Source organism: Fulmarus glacialis, unplaced genomic scaffold, assembly GCF_000690835.1.
Source record: "Fulmarus glacialis isolate BGI_N327 unplaced genomic scaffold, ASM69083v1 scaffold41006, whole genome shotgun sequence".
In the NCBI taxonomy this organism is placed as follows: Eukaryota; Metazoa; Chordata; class Aves; order Procellariiformes; family Procellariidae; genus Fulmarus; species Fulmarus glacialis.
The window spans coordinates 1-11,336 of record NW_009220738.1 but is presented as its reverse complement, the minus strand read 5'-3'; the positions used below and the strand labels follow the sequence as shown (position 1 = coordinate 11,336).

General features: G+C 58.7%; 1 protein-coding gene across 1 annotated transcript; it reads right to left on the bottom strand.

Moving 5' to 3' along the window:
- Positions 1-1,515: 1,515 nt before the first annotated feature.
- Positions 1,516-9,884, bottom strand: LOC104069319 (sodium/nucleoside cotransporter 1-like). Its single transcript, XM_009580864.1, has 17 exons — positions 9,816-9,884; positions 9,638-9,735; positions 9,076-9,167; positions 8,446-8,635; positions 7,938-8,079; positions 7,014-7,127; positions 6,537-6,614; positions 6,128-6,208; positions 5,711-5,791; positions 5,443-5,568; positions 4,256-4,386; positions 3,878-4,046; positions 3,485-3,682; positions 2,939-3,020; positions 2,325-2,423; positions 1,733-1,844; positions 1,516-1,639 (listed from the first exon to the last, which is right to left on the bottom strand). Exons 1-17 carry the CDS (start codon positions 9,882-9,884, stop codon positions 1,516-1,518), a joined length of 1,986 nt encoding a protein of 661 aa, XP_009579159.1.
- Positions 9,885-11,336: the final 1,452 nt, after the last annotated feature.

The following is an 11,336-nucleotide window of genomic DNA, read 5'->3' as shown; positions in this document are numbered from 1 at the left end:
CAAGGATGTGAACCCCAACAGCACCCAGGCGGTCTCATTTGCCTTGGCACACTGCGATTTAAAAGGTTTTGCTGCAGAGGAGTTTAGCAGTGAGCCGCAGGGCTCCTGCTACTATTGCGTTGGGCTCTGTGCGGGCCAGTCCCATGGCAGGGCGTGGCGTCAGTACCGGCAGCTGCACGGGGGTGGGATTTGCACCCCTGCCCTCCCGGCCTCCCCTGCGCCCCAGGGTGAGCCTCCCACCCCCTTGCCGGGCAGGTGCTGAGGGCGGCGGTGCTGCTATGGGTGCCGGCCAGCGCCACGGTAAGGATGCTCTACCTCACACAGGGCACCCGGGAGCGGGGTGAAGGGGAGACCTCCCCTCCATGCCAGGCGCTGCTTTGGCACATGTGGGCGTCCAGCCCACAGGACTCACCCCTCCTTGCCCGCCTGCCATACGCAGACCCCGTACACCCTGCCCAGTCCCATAGCACGACCTGGTCATGCTTGCTTAGCATCACCCCTGCTTGGCGCATGCCATACCCCAGTGGCAGCTAGCAGCACCCGCTCCCGATCCCCCTGCCCCGCCGTGGGAGGCAGCGGCGGATAGGCGGTGCTGCTCATGCTGGAAAGTAAAGCACCCTGCGTTGCATCGAGCCTCTCCTGTGCCCGTCAGCTCGCTCAGGCGTGCAGCAGCCGGCAGAGCGTGGCAGTGAGCAGCAAGGCTTGCAGGGCGCCCCAGCGCTGCCTGCTTCGTCTTGCCGCAGAGCGTTACTTTCCTTAGGGTTTTGGAGGAGGGTGCCAAGCGCCAGCATTGCCACCCCGCAATGGTGGTGTCCGAAACGGTGGCTCAGTGCAGCCTGCCGGAGGAGGGAAGGGACCGGGCTGGGGGTGTGGCGTGCTCTGGGGTCCTGGTGCTTTGTTGTTGGGTATTGTAAAATAACGATGTACATAACGTGGCCGCGTTGGCAAATGGGTGCTCTCGAGTGCAATAAAGCGAGAAGGACTGGCCTGTTCCCCGGCGCTGTGGTCCCTGCGGAAAAGATGCACCCAAGCATGGCAGGATGGGGTGGCTTTGTGTTTGGGGGAAGGAAATGTCTTTAAGTAATGGCTTTACTCCCATCCATACCCCGTGGGGGAGAAGAGGGTGGCTGGGACCAGACCCTAAAGCTGGCACCTGGCGGAGGCTCGGCTTGCGAGGTCTGCAGTGAACGCTGGCTATGGCAGCTGCGGTTGCGGGGTGCAGCCTGAGCAAAGCACCTCGTGCCGTGTGGGACTGCCACGGTCAGGAGCAGAGGGGGCTGAGGGCAAGCACATGGGGATTTCCATGATTTAATTGGGAGAACTTCCCTTGTGTCCACGGGGCCAGCACCTAAGGGTGCTGGTTGCAAGGTGCACACGGCTGTCCATCGTCACTGGAGCGGAGAAGACCAAATGCACAGGTCTCTGCCGGGGTTTTTTCTACCTTTGGGGCCGGGCCTCGCAGACCCTGGTGCTCCCAGGCCCTCGCCCCCTGAGCGGGTAGCTGCCCACATGTTTCTAGGTTGTCCCTGCACAGGACGTGTGGTTATAGTGCCCGCAGCACTGCGTCAGGCACAGCACGCTCTCCGCCACGCCGGCCCAGGCTCCTGTGAAGTTGAGCGTCCCGTTCTCAAGCACTGAGCTGGAAGGAGAGAGGCATGGTCAGGATGAGCTGCTGCCCCACCACCTGGGTCCCTGGGCAGGACCATACGGCTCTGGGGCCCTTCACACCCACCTGGCAAAGAGCTGCTTGCAGCACGTGTACATGGTGTAGCTGGTAGAGCTTAAGCTGGCGTTGCTGAGGAAGGTCACGCAGTCGCTCTGCTCCGTCGGCATATGAAGGAGGCCTGGGGGACAAGGTCTCCTGGTTGGAGCTCTTGAGGGACCATGCATGCAAATCCCATACCCTGAGCATGCTTGCAAATCCTGTACCCCAACCCTGCTTGCAAATCTCACATCTCGACTCTGCCTGCTTGCAAATCCTGTACCTGTGACTGTGCTTGCAAGTCCCATGCATCATCCCACCTCACCTCCAAGATGGTTGCAGGAGTGACCCCAGGGAACTCCTCGCAGTGCCCCAAAGCTGCCCTTGAAATGTCCCCATCCCAGCCTAGATGAGGGTGAGGGGCCCCAGCAGAGCTATTGGGCTCGGGCAGCCCCTGGCAAAGCCATGAGGGGAGAGCAGAGGGTTTGGAGGCCCCGGCAGAGCCATGGGGAGGACAGGCCAGCCGTCCCCATCCCTGCACCTGCATTTATAGGGGTCTTCAGCCCTTTGCCTGTCCCTCCCCAGTTCTTTCTGGCCCCACTGGCAGTGGGCAGGGACCTACCTGCCAGGCAGGCGTTGAGCATGGAGACGCAGATGCCAGTGAGCAGGGCTCGCAGCACAATGGAGGCGAAGTCGCCCTTGCGCTGGGGTACCATGGAGGCTGCGGGGGCAAAGCAGAGACCAGGGCGAGTCAGATCCTTGCTCCGGCTCTACCCCGGGCTGGGGACAGATAGGGATGTGTCCCAGGTCCCCAGCTGGCTCTGCCACATAGTGACCTGCCCGCCCCAACCCCTGATGTGTGGGGGACGTGGTGATCCCCCACAGCACCCAGCGTGCTGTCTGCCCGTCCTGGCAGTGGTGGGTGCTGGCAGAGCGCTGTGCCCACCCCGCACCCATGGGTGATCAACCAGAGCCCTTGGCGCTCTCAGCACTGGAGTCTCTGCTCTTTGCCCCATGGCTGGGTGGCACCTGGGCTTGTGGGACATGCCCATGGGTGCAGTGCAAAATCATCCCTATCACCTCATGCAAATCCTGTTTCTTATCTGTGTGCTGGCAGAGACCGAACAGGGAGGCTTGAGGGCAGCAAATTCCTCCTGCCCCAGCTGAGCCCTTGCTCCCTGGGCCCAGAATCCCCCTGCATCGTGCCCAGGCACCCATCACGCAAGTCACACTCACCCAGGCCTCCCAGCATGATCCCGATGGAGCTGAGGTTGGCGAATCCGCAGAGTGCAAAGGTGGCGATGCTCTCGGCTCGCTCCTGGAGGGCACAGCGGCAGGGGATGGTCACCTCCACCCAGGAGCAGCCCCAGAGCACCCAGAGGTGAGCACCATGTCATAGCTCCCAGCCCAACCAGACGTGATGGAGATAACTCCCCCACCCAATCCTTTCTCCTTCAGCTATTTTTGGGAGCGAGGATGCAGGTGGTAGGCAGCCTGCCCCTGGGAGAGGCTGGGCTGGGGGGATAGGGGGCCCCGTAGCACCATGATCTGCCCCACCAAGGAGCAGGATAAATGGGAAAGGGCTTCACTGACTCTGTCAGGATGACCCCGTACCCAGCAGTTAGTGAACATCCAAGTCTAGTTGGCCATAGGTGCCCTCCCACCCCCAACACCATCATCCCCCTGCCTGCCCACCACCCGTCTGCCTGGCCAGGTCCCATGCCCCGTTTTGGCTGGCTCCATCCCTGCCCTATGCCCAGCAGGGTGGCAGGTGCCCCTCACAGATATCCACTGCTTCTGGCTCCCATCCCACTCCTCCAGGCCCGACAGACGGTTCTTCTTGTACGTGGCCAGCTGCTGGTACGCCACAAACTCGTTCAGGAAGATCTTGATCCCCAAGAGCTCGGCCACCAGCGGCGAGTCTGCCCAGTCTGCCCCCATGAGAAAGGCCACGGGCATGAGGACGTAGGAGCAGATCACCTGGGAAAAGCATCCCAGAAGAGAGCAACTCAGAGCTGACCATCTGCATAGTCCCTGGCTTGGACACCCGCTGCCAGCATTTGCCAAACACCCAGCAAGGATCTCGGCCACCTACTGAGGCAGTGGGCAAAGGTGGGGATGGGTGGGGGATCCAAGATCTGGCAGCCCAGACCATGGGGCTGCCCTTGGGGATACCTGGAAGGAGAGCCCCTCGATGTCTACCATCTCCCCAAACCAGCGCAGGGCAGCATTGATGAACTCCAGCACCGCCAAGAAGGCAATAAGGTTGGCTGCAATGTTGGCCACGAGCCCCACAGAGGTGGCAGCCCCGTTGCTTGCAGCTTCCAGGATGTTCTGCTCTTCCCTGCGTGGAAGAAGACCCCAATGGGCTCATGTGGCCAGGCATCCCCTGTGCAAGGTCAGCTCTCGCTCCGTGGATCTCTGCACACTACAGGCTCTCCCAACCTCAGACCACCCGCAATGTCCACTTGTGCCCCCAAATTGCCCCCATGGCTTCCCTGCACTGGCAGGACATATGCAGCCCCACTCCACCATCCCTCTCCTCAGACTCACCCACTGGAGAGGCGGATGCTTGCTTTGCCCTTGAACTTGGACTCTTCCACTTCAGGGTAGACGAGTTTGGACATGGCAAGGGCGCAGGGTGCAGCCATCACGGAGGCTGCGATCAGTGATGCCGCATCTATCTGCAATGTGCAAACCGTGGGCTTAGGCACCTCCATGCAAGGCTGCGCCCCGTGGCGTGCCACCCCAGCGCACCCCAGCACGTGGCTGGTATCAGCCAGTGACGCTGGGAGCAGTTCAGGGCTCTCCGTTTGCTCGGGGTGGGAAAAATGTCTCTGTTTTTCCCATCTCAGCTGGCCACGGCACGTAGGGCAGCTCGCCTGGATGGAGGCATTGCTGGAGCTGCAGCAATCGCGGCCTCGGAGATGTTAATCTCTCCTGCTGTTTGACCTAATCGTGATGATTCTTGTCCCTTCCTTGTCCCTTTTTACCAGTATCAGAACAATAGGTTGTGCAACATTGCGAACTTCTACCCGCTGACTAAGAGCCAAGCTCTCAGTCCCACCTCTCCCCTGCCCGCTGAGTGGCAACATCTCATTTCTCTGACCTTTCACCCTTGGCTCCCCGTTTAAGGAGACTAATTAGTGTTTAAATAGTAGGAGCTTAACCAGCAGGTCAAGGGGACGGTTTATTCCCCATTACAGAGCACTGATGAGGCCATATCTGGATACCGTGTCCAGGGCTGAGACACTGATGAACTGGAGAGGGCATCCCCGGGGGGGTCGGGGCACAGGACTGAGGCACCTGTGGGGTGGACCAGAGAAGTGTGGGGAGATGACTATCCGTGGGGATGTTCACCACCAACCCGGACAAGGCCCCGGGCGTCCCCTTGGGCTTTGCCATCACCTCATTTGGGCAGGAGGGTGACTCAGAGATCCCCGGAGGGTCCTTCCAGGCTGAACTATCCCGTGACGCAGTGAGATTTGCCCTGCTCGCTGTGCAAGGACACTCAGTGAGGGTCCCACGGCAGTGCCTTCTACCTGGCAGGGCTCTGGGGTTTTGGCCGGGCCAGCGAAGGTGAGGCTGGACATGGAGGCACCCTGCCCTCATCCTGCTTATGGAAGGGGACCGTGGGGCACCTGCTGGGGGTCTTCTCCCACCCGCAAGTCCAGGGCAGTTCTTGCGTGTCAAGACCGCATAGCAGGGAGCATGTGGCATACATCTGCTCGTGCGCTCACCCCAAAGGATATGTAGGCACCCATCACGCTGCCTGCAATGGTGGAAAAGCCACCAGTCATCACAGCGTGGATTTCTGAATGGGTCATGTCTGCGAGGTACGGACGGATGAGCAGCGGGGCTTCGGTCTGCGAGAGAGAAAACCCTGTTGTCCTTGGGACAGGGCCATGCAGGGCCACAGGTCTCCTGGGAAGGGAGGAGAAGACCCTTCGTCCAGGGCAGGCTCAGCTGCAAAGGCTGAGGACCTGGATCTCCTGCCCAGGACCTTACCTGTCCCACAAAAATGTTCCCCGCCACACTCAGGGTCTCAGTGGGACTGGTACCCATCGAGACCTGAAGCAGCCAGGAGATCTGGGGAAAGACAAAGCCACCATGTTCACAAAGGCTCCTGGCTCCCTGCCACCCACCCCATGAAGCAGGGCACTGTTTGGCCCTCAAGCTGCACAGAGGTGATCTTGGGAAGCGCCCACAGACCAGGTAGCAACATCAATTGCAGGGTTGGGCTTTCTCAGGAAGACATGCAAGAAAGAGGGGTTGTGTGTCTGTTCTTTTAAGCAGGACAAATCAACCCAAATTAGTACCATGCCAATTTTCCTGGGACATCCCTCAGCTGATCATAGTAGTCAGAGAACCCACCAGGTTCTTCTCCTTTCCACCACCATCCCAGAGCAAGGTGTGAGGCCCTACCTTGACAATGAGCCACTGCATGACGCCGAGGTAGTAGAGGATGGACATCACACAACTGAAGAAAACAATGATGGGCAGAGTCTGCAGGAAAGGCACCAGGGCACAGGATTAAAGGAGAGCTGAGCAACACATCAAAGTACGCTTGGGGAGCTGGGCATGGCATAGCTAGCTATTGGGGTGCCACAACACTGGGCCAGGCTGGCAGGGGGGTCAGGGACCAGTGCAAATCCCCCATGGCACTGAGGAGGTCCACGGATGGGTTCAAAGCTGAAGGAGATCCATCCTTGAGCTGGTTGAGCTCTGCTGCAGCAAACCTGGCTCCGTGCTCTCCAGGACCCAGCAAGGCAGCCAGACCAGAAGAAAACCAGGCTCTGCCCCTCCCTCCCCATACCCCATTCCCCAAGCTGACCTGAAAGGCAAAGACTTCTTCAATGAGCGTGTTCCCAAAGACGAAGCTGGAGCCAGCTGTGGTGTAGCCCAGGAAGAACTGGAAGTGGAGAAGTTACATGGTAGGATGGAGATCTCCATTAGCTCTTTACCTGACATCTCACTTCTGCCTACCAGGGGTCTGCACCCCCAGCCCCACAGCTCACTTCACTACCCCGCCAGAGAATGATCCTCTGAAACCTAAGCTGGAGACACTGGTGGGCTGTCTCCAAGCCATGGGGCACTGCTCCAGCCTGCAAGGGAGACTGCACCGAAGGGTCTGGGCTGCTGCAGAAAACCAGGAAAAAGCTGGCTTTTCTCCAGTCCCAAACAAAAATGTTTGTGAGCGTGCAGTCCCTACAGCTTCTCTGCCCCATGGCACCCTCTGCTCTTCTTGCTGATCCCAGGGCAGGGCTACATGGAGGGCGCAAGCACGGGATGGTGCGAGCAGATGCAGTACCTGGATCTGGTCACCCAGCCACTGGAAAGCTTGGACGCCAGGGGTTGTTCGGAGGACGAAAAGTCCAAATAAGAACTCCAAGCCAAGACCCCAGAAAACGGCTCTCCAGGACACCTGGGGACCAAGAGAATAGGGACTGAGATGTTAGCAAAGCCTACAGACTTCCCTTTCTGGCTTCCTGCCCCTTCGACAGCTGCACATGGCAAACACTATTACACTGTGCCCTGGGTGAGGGTCATGGGGATACTAATAAAGAAAGTGTCACAGAAACCCACAAACATAGGTTGGTGATAGAGGAAGAAGATGAGTTGGTGGGACTCAGGATCTGGCTGGTGGAACGTAACCTGCCAGGCTTAGCCAGGAGGAGATGAGCACAGAGACCTTCTCATGGTTTGACTGGTAGTACAGACCCACTAGATCAACACTTGTTCATTAACGCCTTGGAGGAGGCGGATGGAGGGATTGCCCAAAACGTTGAAGCAGGTTGCATTGGAAGCCACTGGGACTTCAATCACTTCTGCCCAAATCACGCAGGGCACCTGAAGCTCAGGACCACCCTCCACCCACAGGCACCTGAAGCTCAGGCATGGGTCTGATGCTGGGTCTCTGGGTCTGACCCACTATGAGAGACATGGTGGAAAACAGAATGGAGGAACTGTAGGGTAACCCTGGGTTGAGCAGTGGGAAAGAGAGCAGTGGAAAGGAGACCAGTGAGGTGGCTTGGGGCTCCATCCACCCAACCAGCTCAGTTCGCCAGGCTGTGCCCAGCTCTGCCCAGGAGCCCTGCTGGGCTTCTGCTTCCTCCACAGAGCTCCAGCGATGGGCCATGAGGGGACGCTAGTGGAAAGGAAGCGCTTGTTCCCCAGCACTGGGTGGCCACCTCCTGTGAGAGACCAATGGCCAAGCCACACCTGAAACACATACTGCGCTGTGGTGCTTGGAGCAGGCAAACAGGAACAGCACCAAAAAGCAGAAGCCAGCTAATGAGATGAGTTGCTCTGGATTTCTAGAGGTGTCCAAAGCCAGCCACGTGATCAGGCCTCCCAGGAGGGCCACCCACAGCAACCTGCAAAGGAAATCCCAGACTGCACAGAGAGGATGTCCCCATGGGGAGAGCAGCTCACGGAGGGCAGGAGCTAATTGTGCGGGAGATGCCACCGTAAGGTCCATGCATCTGAAAAAACCTGGGACTCGGACACAAATGAGGGGTGTGAATAGCCATCACGCCACTGAGGTAGAGTAGCAAGACAAGTTTCTGCCATGGCTTTTAAGTGGTCCCCAGGCTGGGCCGTGCCTCATCATTCATGAGGTGCCTGCACGGCACTAGGGCATGTGCCCAGCGCCACAGGCTGTTGGTCACGCTGGCAGGGCAGCCACGGGAGAGGGGACCCAGGCACTGGGAGGGATCTGGCCCTGCCTTTTCCTGACTCACCATTTCAGCCACGGCCAGGACTTCTGGAAGCATTTCCAAACGGGGCTGAGGAGCCGCAACACCTTTGCCCCACAGTGCTTCTTGAAGAGGCTCCAGCAGATGAAGAAGACAGCCACAGCAGTCATGACAACCAAGGCAAGGGCTCGCTGGAAGTTGAGCCAACAGGCCGCAATAAAGTAGCACAGGTAGGCTGGAGAAGGCACACTGGGGGTCAGAAACATCAGGGCCGTAGGATCACAGATTCATAACACTAACCGGGGCCAACAATGAGGTTAATTTCCTCCAGATGTCCTTCCCTGGCCACCCTGGAGGCTCCCATGTGTGCGCGAGGAGGACTTAGGGAGCACCACCCCAGCAGCCAGGCTCGCTGGTGACAGCACCTCAGCTCTCTGGGGGCACATGGAGCGAGCAGAAAAGGCACAGCAAACCCTTTGGGTAGGTGGAGAAAGGGGAAGAGGACAGTGAGGTGCAGGTAGCCCTCATGGACAGGAGTGGTGGGGTGAGAAGGGGGCAGGCAGTGGGGCTGGTGGGAGCGGATACAACCTCCACACGGGTGGCCATGCCCAGTGCTTGGAGGCTGGGGGCACGGCCAGCCAAAGGGATGGGGTCTCAGTGCCGGGAAGTCCTCACCTACTCCAAGAAGCCCCAGGACGACCTGTCTCAACACCTTGGCATGAGCCTTGCAGAAGTGCTTTGCCTTGGATGCCGGTTGCAGGGCCTTTCTGGGGAGAGTCACATGCCAGAGACATGAGAGGCACAGAAGATGGATCCTGAAGATCAACCCAACCCAACTCAACCCAACGGAGCCAGGCCATGACCATACCTCCCAGAGGGCTCTTGCAGCAGCAGCGTGGTGGTACAGGTGTGCTGTGGTCTCTAGCAGCTCAGCTGCCTGCTCCCAGGAGGAGCAAGCTGGCCCATTGTGGCAGGGGAGACCCCACCACACACCCCAACACCCTGGGCACCATGAGTGGAAGCTTGCTCTGGGTGGCTGCTGTGGGGACAGAGACCTGCCACTGCCACTCTACAAAGCCATATGGAGCCATCAGGCACTGTCCCCCCTATGTGGTCAATATGACCCTACTCTGCTCCCAGATCAGGTTTGGCTCCAGAATTGCTGACCCAAGGATTGCAGACTTGCTGTGACCACTGGAAATACCCTACATACACGCATCTCCAGGGGTTATCCTACCTGCAGTAGGAGGAGAATCTCCCTTTCCATTCTCCTCTCCTCTCATCTTTGCTCTCACCACATGGACCATCACATTCCTCATAGACTCTCTCCTCCCCCTGGAAAACATCATTAGCTGGAGCACCTTGAGCAGCTCCTGTACCCTGACAGGAGGGGACGGGGGGATGGGAGGACTTACCATGGAGCTGAAAGCTGGGTTGTCTGTGCCCTTCTCAAGATTGTCCAGGGTTATCTGGTTTTCTTCCATCTCCAGAAGTGCCGCAGCTTCAATGCATTAGAGAAACAGCACTGCGAGGGACCAACGCTGGCTGGAGAGAGAAAGATGGGATCAGCTCCGGGAAGGACGAATGTCCAACCCTGATTTTCAAATTTGGGTCTCCGAGAGAAGAACGCCCTTTGCAGTAGGGATTCAGAGCAGTTCCTGCACCAGCTCATCAAGGGACCATCCCATGGAGTCTTCAAGCCATGGGGCTGGTGTGCTGACTTCCTTGTTCTCCTGTAATTCTGGGAAGGTCTTTGCTTTCCTGTGCTTCCAAGGAATTACAGGAGAGGATTAGATGCAGGAGGGAGAGCTGGTACTTCTCCTCCAAGTTGGTGGCAGTGGCACCAGCCTCCGTGAGCCCCTTTGCAAGTGGGATTTTGCAAAAAATAAATCTGGCTGCACCCCTCATCGAGAGCTTTTGGTGCAACCGAGTAAAATAAGGAAGAAGGTCCTTTCATGTTGATAACTAGTACAGTGCAGGAGTGATGGGTAGGAATAAGTGGTAGTTTGCATGGGGACTGGTTCTAAAAGAGGATCATACTGGGAGAACTGGTCCAGCAAAGCCGGAAGAACCAGTGTTATGCCAGGGCAGGAACCCTTGGAGCATCCCATTTGGACACCCTCCCGGTTCCTCTACCTGGAGAAGGATGAGGGAAGAGCAGAGAAGTCACAGAGAAGGCAGCGATCGACTGTAGGAGCACTTCCGTGTGAGGACAGAGGGAGTAAGGAGTTGATAGGGTTGTTCTTGCTTTTGGAGGAGAGTCGTAGAGGTCTGCATGGAGAAGGTGGAGATAGCAGGGTCATCGCCTGCTTCCCGCAGTGTGAGAATTAGGGTCCACTGAAGGGAGCGACCCAGCCCCAAATGAAACAAGTGGAGGTGAGGAGTTTTGGAGAACGCCCCCCTCAACGTGGGACCTCACAGCAGCTGAAGGTGGTGGTGGACTCCACAGGCCAGTGGAGCCACGACGGGGGACCACTGAGGCTCCTTGGCAGCAGGGCCACAGTAGGAACCCAGGACCCCAGACCTCTTCCAGGGCCTCCAGCACCTCCCAGTCCCCCCGGGGCTTAGGGACCCCTCACCAGGACCCTGTCAGGGATCAGGAGGACTCACCATCCCCAGGCCTACCACTGTGTCAGGGATACCCCCCTGGGACCCTTCTGGGCTCAGTGACCCCTCCAGCACACCCAGTGTTCAGGGACCCCTCCAGGACCTCCCAGGGCTCCAGGACCCACCCAGGGCTCCCGGCTCTCCCCATCCCTCCCAGGCTCAGTGCCCTCCAGGACCCCTGGGCTGATGCCACCTCCATGGTCCCCCCAGTGACACCCCCCACACATGGCTCACCTACCTTTTGTTTTGGTGAAGCCTCATTGGCGGCCCTCCCCTTCAGGGATGGGGCCATGTGGACAGGCAGCCAATTAGTGGGGCAGCAGGTGGGC

What these genes read in the sequence shown, in the direction of transcription:
- LOC104069319 (XM_009580864.1), bottom strand. Translation starts at nt 9,884, where the DNA reads ATGGAAGAAAACCAGATAACCCTGGACAATCTTGAGAAGGGCACAGAC. An exon ending in ACCCAGCTTTCAGCTCCATG is followed by an intron (nt 9,736 to 9,815) that starts GTAAGTCCTCCC and finishes GATGTTTTCCAG; the next exon opens with GGGGAGGAGAGAGTCTATGA. An exon ending in GCCAGAAGCAGTGGATATCT is followed by an intron (nt 3,021 to 3,484) that starts GTGAGGGGCACC and finishes TGTGCCCTCCAG; the next exon opens with GAGCGAGCCGAGAGCATCGC.